At 37.9% G+C, this 16,427-nt stretch overlaps 1 protein-coding gene across 2 annotated transcripts in view; it reads right to left on the bottom strand.

The window, feature by feature from the left end:
- The window catches only part of LOC121296336 (tether containing UBX domain for GLUT4-like), a 48,316-nt gene that overhangs the window by 18,063 nt on the left and 13,826 nt on the right, over positions 1-16,427 (bottom strand). The window contains exons 5-13 of one of the 2 annotated variants that reach the window (XM_041221764.1): positions 15,808-15,865; positions 14,836-14,909; positions 14,092-14,656; positions 9,959-10,015; positions 7,886-8,031; positions 6,425-6,506; positions 6,227-6,293; positions 1,782-1,844; positions 644-696 (exon numbers count right to left, since the gene is read on the bottom strand). In XM_041221764.1, the coding sequence (XP_041077698.1) occupies positions 644-696; positions 1,782-1,844; positions 6,227-6,293; positions 6,425-6,506; positions 7,886-8,031; positions 9,959-10,015; positions 14,092-14,656; positions 14,836-14,909; positions 15,808-15,865 (1,165 nt within the window). The remainder of the gene's footprint in view (positions 1-643; positions 697-1,781; positions 1,845-6,226; positions 6,294-6,424; positions 6,507-7,885; positions 8,032-9,958; positions 10,016-14,091; positions 14,657-14,835; positions 14,910-15,807; positions 15,866-16,427) is intronic. The other variant, XM_041221765.1, reaches the window with a different exon arrangement.

Raw genomic sequence — 16,427 nt, 5'->3', positions numbered from 1 at the left:
GCGTGGGAGGAGGTCTGACACAAGCAGTCAGAGACAGGTAATGAGTGAGGAAGGGGGAGGGACTTGTGTGTGTGTGTGGAGATGACAGTTTGAAAGAGAGATGTGAGATCTGGCGGCAGGAGAATTGAGAGAGATAGTTAAGAGAGACTGAGTTTGTGAGTGAAAGGAGAGGAATGACAGCTATTGTCAAAGCTAAAAAAAAAATAATGAATACTGTGGTTTCCTACTGCTTTGAACCGCAACTGTTGTCTGTCTCATTATATCCTGGAAACCCTGCAGCTCAGCGCTACAATATGTAAATAAATTCTGTTCGCCTGCAGGGTGTATCAACTTCAGTCTCAATCTCCTGCCTGTCACTCATCAGCGAATGCATGCATCCACACAGCTACCCTGTCACAAGCATTAATACCCTGTACCTTTGTAAACAAGGGATTTAGGGGAGCTCCCTAACAAAAGCTGAATCTCAAAACAATAATAACATAGTGCAGTAATTGTTCAGCTGTGTATAATGGTATTTAAAAAAGGATTTATTTATCCGCCTTACTCTGGTCAGATACGCGACAGATTACTCTACTTTTTATTAGTGTTGAATAGTTATGGATGTAGAACTGTAGTAGTAAAATACAAATAAGACGATCCTTACCTGGAAAAGGGTGTCTGTGAGGTCATCCAAAACCACTTTTGGAGGGGAAATAACTGAGAGAAAAGAGAAAGAGTTTAGTTTTAGGCTAGCACGACATGTTTATAGCTTTTATAAGAAGCACAAACCAGCGTACTACTTTTTGATATCCTCCACACAGTGCAGATGTTTCCTGCTATCTCTCTAATATTGCAAAAAAATGGATCGACCAAATGCAGAATCAGGAAAAACTATGTTCTAAATTATCTGCCAAATGTTGCAAAACATTGTAGAAAACAACAGAAATGCAGGATGGAAACAAAAACCAACTGCTTCACGTGTAGCCTAGAAGAGCTACACACTAGGTATTAAAGTTTGCTGTTTCTGATCCATCTCTAACAGTACAATGCAAGGACAGGGGCAGAGCTCTGTATCAGATAGATGTAGACTGGCTGAACTAGCAGGTCCAGTTACTGCAGCAGCTGCTTCTTTTATTTGAGGTCAACAACCTACCTTATTAGTCGTTCAGGCCTGCTTAGCATCTGATTTATGACAATATTAGGATCCAAGGTGTTAAGATTTAAAACTTTTTTTTTTCTTTCTTTGTACTTGTTTCAGCAGTGTCAGAATGGTAAGCCTTTACAGATATTGGCCAACTATGAAAGAAAAGGGTGGAATCCAAAATAATCTGTTGCGTAAGACCAGACCCTTTCCATTCATTTTTGGAGCACTAATTTTGTGCCTCCTTTCCAGGCTTTCGACATTTTTTAAATAGGGAAGCGACATTAACCATCTTATGCCTTTGCGTCACAAAAAACAAAAAAACAAACACATAAAACAAATGTACCAGTGGAAACAAAAATACATTTTATGAATCATGTCCCTCCATTTGGTTCTAATGAAGATTTTAAGGTTCTAATTTATTTTAAAAGAAAACTTTTTTTTTTTTTATCCAAGAGAAACAAAAATCGTAACTCCTCTCAAACTTGCATGCCTATATTTAAAAAAACTTACATTGACATTACTTCTAAACAAAAGCCATGAACCCCACGCTTCTGAATCTGGGTATAAAAGCAGCAGAGCCGTTCAGGAAAATCAACGTTAAGGTATCTATTAAAGAGACAGAGAAGCCTTCTATGTCATGGAGGTCACGGGCACTTACACAAGTAGAAGCAAAGGTCTGGATCCTCTAGATGTTTCCTCACAAACTCCCTCACAGCACCCACTGCAAAGGCAGGAAGGGGTTTATGAAGCGTGCAATACATGAAATGAAAAGGTGCAGATGTCACGTCCAAGCGAAAGGTTGCTCAAAATCATTAGGCTGGCTGCTTTTCAAACCAGACCCCAACACCTTTTGGACTGACAGAGTTTGCTTTGATATTCTGGTGCCACTCAATCCAATTGAGAGAAGGGGGGTATAATACAAGTATTAGAAGGACAGCATACATCAATAACCAGATGAAACCATGGCAAATACTAGAAAGGAACTCCAAACGGTGGGTAGAACGTAAAGGATAATCAATCCCAATGCACAACACAAGCAGCAGGACAAGGAGTTATCAAAATGAGGTGCTGGTTTTTACTCTGCAGCTACTTGACCATTTGGAAATGATGTCCACACTTAAAATAATATCAATTTTTTTTTTATTATTTACAGTATAATTGTAAATCTCGAAAAACTACTCACTTCTAAATCTTTTGTAGTCATCTTTGTATTACTTTAGTATAAATACATGTTAATTTGGATTCATATGTTGTTTTTTTCTGACTTTATGTGAATGAAAAGACACACATTTGCCCGTTTTCCCATTGGAAATAGTGATATTTTGAAATATCACTGTCCTGGTCACAAAAGCAAAGTTTGTGGGGAATAATAGCCATTTTCTATACTTTTGAGGCATAAGCAATTAGGAAATAACACTTACTACCCAGGAACAAAAATTGTGTTACATAGTGTTATTATACTTTGGGAAGGCATGTTTAAAAGCTTGGCCTCTGTCAATTTACTGTACCTGTTTTTATTATGATCATGATTATATCTTTTTTTAAACAGTCCAGGTTAACCGTATCCAGACTAGCATTACAGACATATCTGTGGGGAGCATTTTTCAATGCTAGGCTCCCATCCAGAAGATGGTGGTTGGGGCTATGACTGGGTGACATTCCAGCCCACGTGCTGAAGGGTTTAGCTGCTCTACCTCCCCTGGACCACCATGGCATGCACTGGAAGACTTTTATTACACCCAAAGGAAAACCAGATTGCAGGCTGGAGGATAATTACCAAGCAGACCTCAGACCACATACCAAGGAGAAATGTATCTGATCATCAAGCAGGTAAGCCTGGTAATAAGGCCAAACCTCCCACTTTCCGCATAATGGCATTTTACTTTAACTCACATTTGTATTCTCAACACCAAAATGAAATGAAGAAGCACACTTGAATATATATATATATATATATATTATATATATATATATATATATATATATATATATATATATATATACATAAAGTAAAAAAGTAAGCTAATAGTTCTGTAGTTCCTGAGGTCTTCTTTATCTCCTTTCTTATGTAAAAATATCATTAATGCATTGTTCCAGTCATTTGTCACTTTATTTTGCTTAATACAATCTGTAAAAATATGCGACAGTATTTTTGCCATTTCTTCACCTCCTTCTTTCACATACTTTGAGGTACGTGGAACGAAAAATGAGAAACGTCCCGGGTTTGTTGACCTTTGGCCTTAAATTTCCCAAAGCAGAACACTTTCTGGTCTCCTAGTTTTCCCACACATAATTCCTCTACACCAAAACAGTGTTACATAATAACATTAAACAATATTATACAATAAACTGAAAAGAGCAAGCTGTAAAACCACTCTTCCAGTTTGAGCAGGAAAGCTGTGGGACACTTTTACAACAACAAAGTGTTTGTGTGTGTAAAACAGGGTGCAGGAATAGGAGCCAAACCCTCTTCAGAACATTAGCTGGAAGAGTCTAATAAAATTAAACCATCGCAAGAATGAAAGCGACAGACATCAAAGTCGAGTCAAATTGCACAAGCTGTTTGATCTCTCCCTTTTTTTTTTTTTTTTTTTTTTTTTATTAAGATTCAGCCTGGCTCATGTAGAGCCCTTAACTGGTCTTCATTAGTTCAAACCCCTCTAAAATGACTTTATTACTGCAGTTTTAAATTCACCAGTTTCAGGGAAAGACAACAACTAAAATTAGCACTGTTAAAAAAAACAACACAGGGTGAAGCAGGAGGAGGTAATTGAAGGATGCAGATCTGGCAAATTACCGTCCAATATCCCGTTATAGCCTTCCGATAACCACCACTGGTGTATATTGGTACTGGTATTTAAGACTAAATTTTGTAAAAACAAGCAATGAGTGAGGAAAGACATAACAACCTGTGGCTATGACTGTCCTCGCATACGACTTATTTTTGCATTACCCACACAGAACCATCAAGTCTCCTGTCTGTCCGACTGAAAAACCAATACATGCAATCATTTCTGCTCATTGTATACTGCTGTGGTGAAGCTGGAGGCGTAAGATGCTGTGTCGACTGGGATGAAGAGGGGACTTGGGGGAACAGTTTCTGGTAGGTAAAAGTTACAGTAAAAATAGACACAAAATCATAAAACTAAACTACTCCACTAAAATGCTGCATGCATTTGTATTTTTCGTTTAGTGCTGTATAGCAAGCATATTCCTGACAGACCCAGGGCCAGTTATAACTGGAATTACAATTAGAGCAGAACTACACTAAAAAGTAACACTATCATGTTTACTCTGTTTACTCTAAATAACCAAACAGTAACTCACAGGTACAAATACAGAATCATACTATATAACTTTCTTTTTTTTTTCAAGTAAATGGGGTCACCAAAAGGGGTTGAAAATACAAGAATAAGGACAAATGCATAACTGAACTGGAAATTGATGAATATGTGGTTTAATTACAATGACAAGGTCCGATTCCTGACATGGGATATATAAGAAATACACCTGCACCAGCAGCTGGCATGCTTTTCTTCAGCAAAAATCGTTTATACTGACATGACACAAACCAGACTGATGATGGCTTTGTATTATACTGTTGCCAAACGTTGCATGTGTGGCCAACCTTGAAGATTTTTAGTGCCTTAAAGATTCATCATTGTATTGCCACTTCGAATGAGGTCTTGTCTTAAATATGCTGTTAAACATAATGGTTGCAACAGTGGGCAACCTACAAAAAATAAGTGAGGTCTTACTTTAAAAAAAACAAAACAAACACAAAACAAAACATGCCTTCTCTAACTGGCCATGTGGGGGCCTGCTTTGAACTCACTGAGAAATAGAAATCCTGTGAGGTGTAATGGAGGCAGGTTTAACACTTGAGCAAGATTGTTAATGGCTATAGCTCATCTGAGGATTATTTTCCAAAGTGAACTACTTAAGAAATACACCTGGAACAGTAAGCATACCCCTGGTTCCTACAGATCTCAGATTTCTCCATCCACATCTGTGCGTTTCCACTGCCCCATAGTGCTTTCTCTTATATTACAATAATGATTTGATGCTGTACGTTTGTAAAACGCTTTAACAAAAAGAGACATTTTCAACCGAGGCAGAGAAACAACAGGCGTCTATTTGTGTGGCTGTCAAAATGTTAATGCCAACTTGTGGTAAAATCTGCTACAAAAGCACAGGGATGAGAGTGTAGATAATGTTAGCTGAAAGTACCATGCACAGACCACTAGTGGCACCAGATCAAGCTGGATGTAGCCTGTGTAACAGGGGGATGTCAAGGGCTAGTCAAACACATTTTATGACTTAATTGAACCAAATCCATAAAACTATTCCTGCATTGCACGTGATGTGGGTTTAGGAAGAGTAATTTGAGAAAAAAATGACTTGCTGTAATGCTTTTTAAAATAAGTTATTAATAAGTATTTATTTTTTATTGCCCCTTTTTGGTTATATATGTGTGTGTGTGTGTGTGTGTGTGTGTGTGTGTGTGTGTGTGTGTGTGTGTGTGTGTGTGTGTGTGTATATATATATATATATATATATATATATATATATATATATATATATATATATATATAAAAATATAAAAATTGCAGCCACAGAGAGTGCCAAAAAAAAAACCAATAAAAACAATGCTGTAAATAAACAATAGAAACCTCGCTGTAAATCACTTAAGCCTCTGGTGCTATTGAGGTTTCAGGGCTCCTGATCCTCGTGAGAGTCTGCTCAGCACCCCACCAGAACTGCTTTCTGTATGAATATGTTGTGAGACAACATCACGCAAACTGCAGATGCCACACAACACATGTCTGAATACAAAACTACTTAAAAAAAAGAACAAGAAACATGAAAGGGTTTCTGAAAAATTCAGTTACACTTACCCAAAGGAATGAATATTTTATATCAGTTGATATTATTGGGGGATAAACATAGAAACTGAATTTAATCATTTATGATGCTTTAAACTTTGTCCAATTTGATTTCCTGAACGTTTTGAAGACTTCTAGATTTTGTCGACCTGCCCTTTTTGACAGCTGATATTGTAGATAAACAGATCAAAATTAACAAACTGTATTAACATCTCACCTGTTTCCAAAGGTCGAAAGAATCCTTGCAAAACATGTCTGTCAGGGAACTGAACTCTCAACACAACCTGTCCAACGCAAGATGACATCATCAGCAAGCAAGTCCTTGAATTGTATTTACAAACACAAAAGGATCAGACTAACATTTTCTTTAAATGTGTACGATTGTTTCGGTAGAGAGAGGAGTACAAGCACTGACCTTGGGGTATCGTTCTATCTTTTCTTTCATCCGAGACTCCCTCAAGGACTTTGTCAGCAGTGGAGCCTCTTCAAGAACCTCCCTGAAAATTAATGCAAAAGCACAAAAAACTATAACAGGATACCACTGTGGAACAAGCAGCCTGCACTGCCTGTATATGTCATCGCGAGCCTCACCGAATACATACATGATGGAGTTGACTCCCTTAAATTAAATAAATTAAATAATCTTAATCTTAATCTAAACACTGTTAATGGGTTTCCACTGTAGAGGTCAGATGGAAGCTCAATCTGTTCATTTAGGACAGCGTGGTTAAGATCAGTCACTCTTTACATTTCTTTACTGTTTTCTTTTAAATATACAGTTTAAATGTGGATTAATGTGAAGTTGTCTTGAAAGAAGTACCGTATACTGAATAAAGATGTTCAACTCAATTTGGGCGTTTCTTCATCATTCTGATACAGCAAATTGCCAAACCCTATTATATTGAACAACCTGACATAATGAACATTTCTCCAGGTCCCCGGAGGGGGGGGGGGGGTTCGTTATAATTAAGTTATTAAGACTGTACATCAAAAATGAAATAAAAGAACGCGCCATTCTCATCAATCGCTATACAAGCAGGAAAAATCTCCTAACCCAGCTTTGAGACTGGGCTCAAAAAAAGAAGAAGAAAAAAAGAAAAGCTGTTATGGGAACAGTTTAATGTGGGTGAGCACAGTTTAGAGGTTCACCAGAACAGGTCATAAAAACTAAATGAACCACTAGTACTGGAAACCAAGAAGGTGTGGCAATTTCCCTAATTATGTCTTGCTTATAAAAAAACACTTTTTTTTTTTTAAAGTAATGTCAAATTTCTGGTCATAAACTTTGATTTATGGCTTTAGTGAATGCCTTGTGAGAACTGTGGTTATTACACAATTTGAGGCGATTACAAAGACAAATCTTAACCAATAGGAACGCTGCAGGGCATTAAGAACATAGTTAGCTTGAGATGTGTTAATGAGAAATGCTCTTCAATTAAAATTGTATGTTAAAACAAAATAACTGAAAACAGATTGGGTCTTGTGTCTTGAACTGGGTTGCAAAGTAGAAACAAGCTGTATTAGCTATGATATAACTTAGTTACTCCTAAGATGCATGCAAATACAGTGTGAGTGACACAACTTATGTATCTTTCCTGTATGCATGCTATCCTGGGAGTCTACATAGTAAAAAAAACCTAAGCAATGCCTTTTGTTACTCAGTATTTGCTCAGACTTGGAAAAAACTGGGTATATTATTTAAGAATATGCACCATCCCAGATCAAATTTAAATAAAAAAATGAAAAAATAATTAAAATAATAATAATAATAATTATTATTATTATTATTATTATAAAACATAATTATCCAAAGCCCCAAAACAGGCTTTTGTCTTATCAGATTTGGTTTAACAGGAAAACAGGAAGCAGAGCTTACCTTTCACTCTTGAGCTGTGCAAAACGCTTCCTGATGTCATCAACGGTCACCTGGAAGAACTCATCAGGCAGGTCTTCAGTGAAGAGCTCCCCTTGCTGATGGTGCCCCGCATCCATGTGATACACCAGGGCCTCTCGATCGATGGGCTGAGATACAGAAAGCACAGGGACCCTCAACAGCACTGTAGCATTCTCAATAGGGCATCCAGGGCGACACTTATTTTGAAACTTGCAAAATATATATTTTTTTGCACTCTTGGACCTACAATTAGGCCACTATCAAAGCCAAATAAGTGCAAACTTTATTTCATTTATAAGAAACATCTGTTCTTAAGCATGGGGTCCTGGAACCTACTCTACACATTCTGCTATGACCATAAATGCACATTACTCAATCCCTGCGGTGGTGTAGTTACAGTAAACTTTCATGGCTTCCAGTCTTTTGTCCCCCCCCCCTCATATTTTCTTCATAGCAGTATCTGGAAAGTGTGTCCTGTTTCAATGCAGTATTTTTGTTTAGCGCAAACAGTAATCTTCCATCTCTAAATACCCACAAAGCAACAAATGGTGGGAGTACAATTAAAAACGCTTCGGGAGCAAGGCACGATCCCTGAGCATTTATACATACTCGCACAAGCGTAACTTTGTATAATTTGAGTTCCTCTCAGCACTGAACATATCTGGGAGCCTGGGGGGCCTGTGCATGTGTTCAGCCTCAGCAGGGCACTGGTCACGCTTGCGTGAGTACCTGAACGGTTGCAGGAGCTTGTTGGAAATGATGGACTGGCATTCTTCTTGTAGGAAACGGCTCATTTACATTTAAAAGAGAGGCTAGGACTTGCACTTGCACTGATGACAAGGAACAAGTGTAGCGAATGAAGTACATATTAGTGCAGATTAAAGAACATGAATGAGCTGTTTCAGTAGCTCCTAAACCACGGGATCACTAAAACAGTTTACTTCAATTTGACAGTAATTTTTAAACGTTACAGCTACTAGGTATCCCAGCTGAGCTGTGTAATTCTACTGTGTAATAGAATTCTACAGAATTGCACTAACTCCCTGATCCTGTCTGAGTTAATACAAAAGATTAACCAACTTAACCAAAACAGAAACTCTAAGTGAAACTACTTCTGAATAATTAAAGTTTCTGACATCAAAGGTAATTTGCTGGTTCGATCTGCTAAACATCCAAAGCACAGAATTTCTGTGTAGATTTGTAAATGTGTATATGATTTTCCTTTCATATCGTTCTTCCCATATATTTAAGCTAAATCCTTAAAATCCCTTTATAGCTACATAGGCAGTTCATTTTAGATTCCATCCAGCAACATTAGAAATATAACTATCAATAATTCTGTCCCAAGCACCACCCTTTTCTCTTTTCATCAATTTCAATCCATTTCAAAAAGACAAGATACTGTCTACCAACAACAAAAAACACTTGCTGTAAGGAATGAAATGACAAGACAGGCTGTACATATTATATTTCCTTTATATATATATATATATATATATATATATATATAAAAAGCACCACTACAATTCCCAAGTGCAGACAGTGTGCTTGGCTCCACTGAAAGCTTTCTGTGGTGCGACCTTTTGGCTAAACCAGCAGCCATGGTCTCCCAGCATAAGCCAAGTCCACAGTCAGCCTTTACCCACAGCTATGATGCTTCATATTAGAGCAGAGATGACAGCCAACCCTTTAATCTGTCACTTTGTACTTTATCCTCATTCATTTTCTCATTGTATATAATTCAGCCTGACATCTGTGCTCATCTAAGAAGACACTGATAGGAGTTGTATTTATTCCTTGTCTCCACGAGTCCCTGGTAGCTTTGGGCGGACCTCCACGTGGAGTGGGCTATGCCCACTTGCTAAACCTGGGCTGGCAGAGTACTAGTTGAGTTGCAGAAGATTTTTTAATGTTGGGAAACTAAACAATATTTTGATACATATAAGGGTGACAATGAGCCCCAAGGGTATACCCAATTACAGCGGGCCGAGCCTGCAGTTTGAACGGAACGTGAAAATGCTGACTTATTACATTTTAAAGACCTGTTTGTTTTACCTCTAAAACCTCCCCGTCCTCAGTAGTCGGCTCTTCGTTTCTGGAACCCAGCGACTTCTAAAACAAATAATGAAAACACAAAATAACAAATGACAAAAGCATTCTTAAAAGGCTGATGAAATTACAAGGCTTCGCTTGCTATTTTTGCTGCTGGAAATGAAATTTAGAAAAGTCAACAACAGCCAGCGTGGCTGGTGGAGCATATTTTTTTTTTTCAACAAAATATACTGCTGTCCACTTTAAGTACAGGGTTACACAGGCCTAATTACAGTATTCTATTGGGGTATGCGAGATATGTCTCTACGAAGATATGATGGCCAGTATGCCATTTCTGTAAAGGAAATGTCGAGTTTTCTGAGTGCACAGTTTTAGATCTATAATAATGTGTGTTCTTAAAACGTTAAACTGAGAAAAATCATATTGAATTTGAGGTGGGTGACAGTGTGTTACAAATCTTTGCACTAACTCAATATCAAGCCCAATCATCTGAATGTATGAAGAGGGATTTTTAATACATGCCCAAAAAACATCTCAGGGATGTTAGATATTTTGGACATGCCCAATAAATCACTTTTTCTTCAAAGAACCCTGCAATCAAAAATATACAACAATTCCCTCATTACAGTCTGAAGTTTATTTCAGGCCATTTTCTCCAAACCAGGCAATTAAACACAGTCTTTCTGTCCATCAGAAACTGGAACTGTGTTACAATGAAGTGCACGGGTTCAAGAATTTAAAACGACAACGTTACAGCCCTGATCTGCCAACTGTGGAACGATGCCAGGATCCAAGTTGCCAAAGTTTCAATGCCCAAAACACCACAGCTTTATTCCTTACAATATATTACTGCTAAAATGTCACCAATGTCACGAATTGTAACAAACTACTAGAAGTCAATGACCTTGATAATACCATTCCAAGTACCTTCTCTCAAACAGTTTCTAACATAGTTTAACAAGCTGGGAAAGCCAGGCCAGTAGTAATCTTTCTTTGTATGTCCTGTTGTCTCTGTCCCCAGACTGAATGGAACATAGATTAGTGAACAGAACTTGGAACATGTAACTCAATGTAAAACATTTACAGTGCACAGAATTCAATCTGTAACCCCAACAACCCAATACATCATATCATTTTGGGAATGAATCATTACTATACAATAAAAAATAAAACCAAAGCTGCTACAAAGTTAAAAGAAATTATTTATGTAGCCGGATATAAACATAGTAATGAACGGAGTGTCTCCAACTATGTGTACTGGATTAGCCTACTCTTTTCAAGAGTCTCATATATAGAAATACCAAGATCAAGAAAAATAAAGTCTCACAACCTGTGCTAAATTTAGGCAGATTGTGCCATAATTCAAATAATTCAGTTTCCACACTAAGTTTTACAGTGGAATCTCATTATATTTGTAGAGCACCATAGTATAATGAGATTCTGGGATTGTGGAGACCATGGAAGACGCCTGAAGTCTCAGTCATGCTCCTCAAACAACTCATGCACAATTCTGGCAAGGTGGATGAGTGCACTATCGTCTTAAAAAAAGCCATTGCCATCCAAGTACAAACACATCACTGATGCGTGGACCTGATCCACAGCAATGCTGAAGTGAACTTTGTCAGGGATCACATGTCACATCACATGATCAACCTCATTTGTATTTATAAGTCACAGTGATGCCAAAGTCAATGGGGTCCTAATAAAGTGGCCAGGCAGCGTATATTAATTCATTAACAAAACATGAACCAAAGTCCATTACGGCACTAGGTTCCATACTGTTCGTCACTGATGGTGCCATCTGACGCTACTCTGTTGGGATTGTCTCATCTCCTCCGGCCCGCTCTAGGCTTGTGGTTTGATCTGTTAAGTGTTTTTTTTTTGGCTCCACAGCTGTCAGCAGTCAACAGTTCATGGTCAAAAAAAAAAGAAAAAAAGAAAGCAACAGAAATATGAAAATATTCCTTTTCATCTTGACTGTTTGATTGCTGCTGCTAGTACTGGCTCTTTATACAACAGAGTGTTACTTTTATATGCAATTCCAAGATACAATTTCTATAAAATTGATATTTGAACACCGGGTCACACAGCTATTTAACAGATAGATATATAGACATGCAATTGAAATACTTTGCAAACACCTACGGAATTCATGCTTTCTGCCTTCCATATCAAAGCATCAAACCAACTGTTTACGAATTGGAAAACACAGAAGGCATGGTGCTCGGCTCTAAACAATCATTACTGCATAGAAGCTCTGGAAGGTACTGGCTCAAAGCTGCTCTTGTTGAGGCTTTTTCTTCTAGGATGCTATACATTTCAAGGCTCGAGAAACCAAGGTTAAAGTACTTGATCTAACGATTATCCACTGATCTGGAAAGAAAACCATCTTCAAGGTCTTTGATCAGGAAGTTGTACCCATCTCTCCGACCTCCCTAATTGTAACAGTCCATATGGTGTCCCCCCTGAGGCAGACCGCCTCATAGTCAGATATCAAAGCTGTGTATTTACAGTTATCTCAGTGTATGTGAAGGAAGTAATCAGGACTGTTAGGGGTCAAAGCACAGGCCCAGGACAGGAACAAAAATGACTGACTTCAAAGCGAGGTGATCTTCAAACTGTTGTTGTAACTCGGAACTATAAACACTATAATCAAGAAAGTTAAAATAAAAAAAAAAATTAAAAATTCAGCTCTGATCTGTAAAGGGGCATTTAAGTAAAACTACTTCTGAATAATTAAAGTTTCTGACATCAAAGGCTATTCGCTGGTTCGGTCTGCTAAACATCCAGTGCACAGAAAAATACAGCTACAGTGCATACTTTATACAGTCCTCCCACCATGTAAAACATTAACGGAAAATATTCAGGTTCCTGTCTTATTAAAACAAGTGCACCTTTCAAGTTGAGGACTTTATTTTGAAGACGACAGCATGCAATGACATTGCATGCAAACTTTTTGAAAGAAAAAACACAAGAAAACACAGCAGGCACGCATTCTATAATGCTTTACAATCAATCAAACATTATCAGATACTGAGACTTGAAATCAAAGAATCAAGGCAATGATCAAGGTGATAAAGATGTCAAGCAATTTGTTTCAGTGTTAAGAAAAACATAAAATGCTTACTGACCTAAAGGTATCTGGGTTTTTGTAGTATAAAAAGGCAAAATGAGCTCTTACCTTCTCTTAAAAAATATATTTTACTTCAAGCCTTGCGTAACTTAAAAGATATAATTTGTAGAAAAAGAGGTATAAAGGTTGACAGTGTGAAAATAACCATAGTTGTAAAATTAAATACTATTCTACTTTATCTCCTTTGGAAATGAAAAAAAGAGAAGCTCTGTGAATGAACTTTGGAAAAATAAGCTCTGTAAATGACATGTGGCGGCACAAGATGTTGCAGCTAAACTTCTCTGGGGGCATGGAAAAAGTTTACAGACAGCCGTTTGGATGAAGGGTTTTTGCCACTGGAATAGAAACTTGTGGAAAATGTTGGGGGATACCAGTTTCAGTTACATGCTGTTGAAAACAATTCAGAACTTGGTCAAATGATTAATGACAGAATGAGACTGAAGGATATCTGCTAAACTTCAATCTGTCACTTTCTCTTTAATGCTTCTGGAAACTTAATTCACTAGGGGTGATGGAATCTAAGTATAATCCAGTGTTGATCTTTGGTATTTATATCAAACAAACACACTAACACAGTCCTGTTGAAAAGTCTGACTGATTGGCAGCAATAGTCTGAATCTTTGATGTTTTTAAAAGCGATCTTGGGAGGATAATAAAGGAGTCCAAGATGAACTGATTTAAAACATCCAAATGCTGAAGCAAGGGAAAGCATGGGATTGCAATAAGGAGGCTCCAGCAAAACAGCTGGTCTAAAGGGTAAAGAAGAGGAACCTTAAGAACTGTAAACATGAACTGGAACAATGTGCATTGCAGAGTTATTAAACCAAAACAGAAATTCCACATTGATCCATAACAGGGTTTGTAAATCTGTATAATAAAACAGGTTCAACAGTGTTCGACCTACAGCATGAGTGAGCAGCTAATCACTCATCCTTCTTGGCTAAACATTATAAATATCAGGGAGAGCAGCTACTAAAAAAATAAATAAAAACTTGGTTCTTACCTTGGCACTGGACTCAGAACAGGTTTTGGACTTTTTTGCCTTTGGCGGACCTCCAGGGGAGGAAAGGGATGCCAGTGAGTTGGAAGGAGACAGTTTGCCTGCTGTTTCCTGTCCCTCAGCCCCTGGTCCTCCGAGTCGCTGCCCCCCTCCAGAAAATGGCACAAAGGTACTCGGTGTTGGACCTGGGTCTGTTGAGGGCTCTTGCTTAATGTTCTTGGGTCGTTCAGAAGAAGGTCCTGGGCATTCTGAAGATGGCTCTGGTTTTGATTCTTGCTTTTCGATCGCCTCATCTTTTATTGGCACTAACCTTACAGCTTCCTCCTTAATATCGACATTCAAGACGGATTCTTTTTTGTGGCTGACGGCCTCTCCAGCATTATTTTGCATCTCTGTAGAAATGGCACTTGAAGCTGGCTTCTGCACAGGTATTTCTACATCTTTCTTACATGGGGCAGCTTCCACGCCTGCAGACGGTTCAACTTCTTCCTTTGGCTTCATTTCAACAGCACCCCCCATTTCCATCGTCTCCGTCTGCTCAAGCACTTTGGATTGCTTCAGGATATATCTACAATGGGCGAAACAGAAAACAAAAACATGTTTTAAAAATCAAGAGAGCCCCCAGGAGAAAAATACCCTAAGCATTTCCAAATGGAGGAGAAAAAAAAAGAATGTTTCTTGATCTGAGTGTTGGGGAGGTGGGCACGCAATTTGTTAGATTCCTCCTTAGGAAAACAGTTCTCTCACCTGACTATGGCACTGCCACCAGTTAGCCCAAGGGATTTCAGGGTCATTTTCTTTAGTGCTTCTTCGCCAGCTATCTGTAACAAGTAATTTCAGTTCAGTACTTTTCTTTACAATTTTACAATCTCTAATGATATTGTTTGCAGATGCAGGCTGGTAAATTGCAATATTTTTTTTAATTTAGTTCACCTTTCCTAACAAAGCAGATGTATTTGTTGGCATTGAGGAGAACAATGATATTATAAAACTGAAAGATTAATGGAATCTAGTCTTTATCCCATTCAATACTACAGTAAATACTTAATTACAATAATCATAAACAAATAATTGAGACTTGTGACAAAGACAACATTCAAGGATAAGTTGTACAATTTTTAATTGGTAGTTTAAAAAACATCTCAACCTCCGTTTACCCAGAACATGTACAGATCTTTAACAAAATGAATACCTCTCTAAAGAAAATATTATTATTAAGAGGGAATGAAAGATCAAAATCATTTACATTTTAACACAATTTTTTTGGTGCTTGGGTTCACAAAAGCATGTAAACTGCTCCTGTAGTACCATCTATCTAACACTGTTTTACCATCATAATTCCTCACTGACTACCAAAATCATAGTGGAACGCTATTAAATAACAAACAGAGAACCCAAGCATAAGATGCATGTGTGTGTGTGATGGTGTTTGTCCTGAATACTGTTAACAACAGCAAAGAGAAACTATGTGGCATGCAGTGGCACACAGTCAAGGCAACCTGTATACAACATTAGCAACTATTTTCCAATCAATTTGCTGTTTAATTCAGTGTCTGCATGTATAGCATTAAACCCAGCAAAGAAGATAATGCTGCTGTAATAACTTTTTTTTCTGGCTAATAAAAAAAAAGAAATGGCAATATCACGTAGCCTGCGGTGCTTGCACCAATAAAAACAAAAAACAAAAAAAAAAAACCCTGTAAGAGCGCTTTGACCTACCTCGTCTCTCATATAAACACAGAGCGGAGTGGATTCCAACAGCTGTGGCTCAGGAATCCTGCGGAGAACAGAAGGAAAGCTTTGAAGAACTTGACCTTTTGGAACAATAAAACCAAAATCTTCAAACGCCCCAAGATAGACAGACTAGTAACCCAGTGAACTAAGTGTCTGTTAGATATGATTGATATTAAAAATGGCAGGGGGCTTTTTGTTTTGTTTTCTTTTTAAAAAATAATTTATGTTGTTGGGAGGGAAAAAACAAAACAAAACAAAATTGCCTAGATACAGTCCAATTCCCTTCTTGATTCCAACAACAGTGCGTTTGACTTGTCGTTCGGGGCTAATCAGAATGACATTCTTGCACTGAATTTCCTGCAACTGTTGTTCAGCTCATAGACCTGGTTCTTTACACAGTACGCATCTTCTTACGCAGTACGCATCAGCTCTTAGTAAATCTCATCCCAGTGTGAAATCTGGCTGCTGCTGATGCAGTATACTCTTCAATCTGCACAAAAAAATGCCCCTACCATGTAATTCCATCCTCTTTTTCTGATTTGTCCCCAGCTGGAACAATCGCAGCTTTTGACTGTTCAAGGGTAAATCAGCTCATTAACAAACGG

Source organism: Polyodon spathula, chromosome 21, assembly GCF_017654505.1.
Source record: "Polyodon spathula isolate WHYD16114869_AA chromosome 21, ASM1765450v1, whole genome shotgun sequence".
Classification (NCBI taxonomy): Eukaryota; Metazoa; Chordata; class Actinopteri; order Acipenseriformes; family Polyodontidae; genus Polyodon; species Polyodon spathula.
Note: the sequence above shows the minus strand (reverse complement) of the source record. Positions and strands in the feature narration are given on the sequence as shown.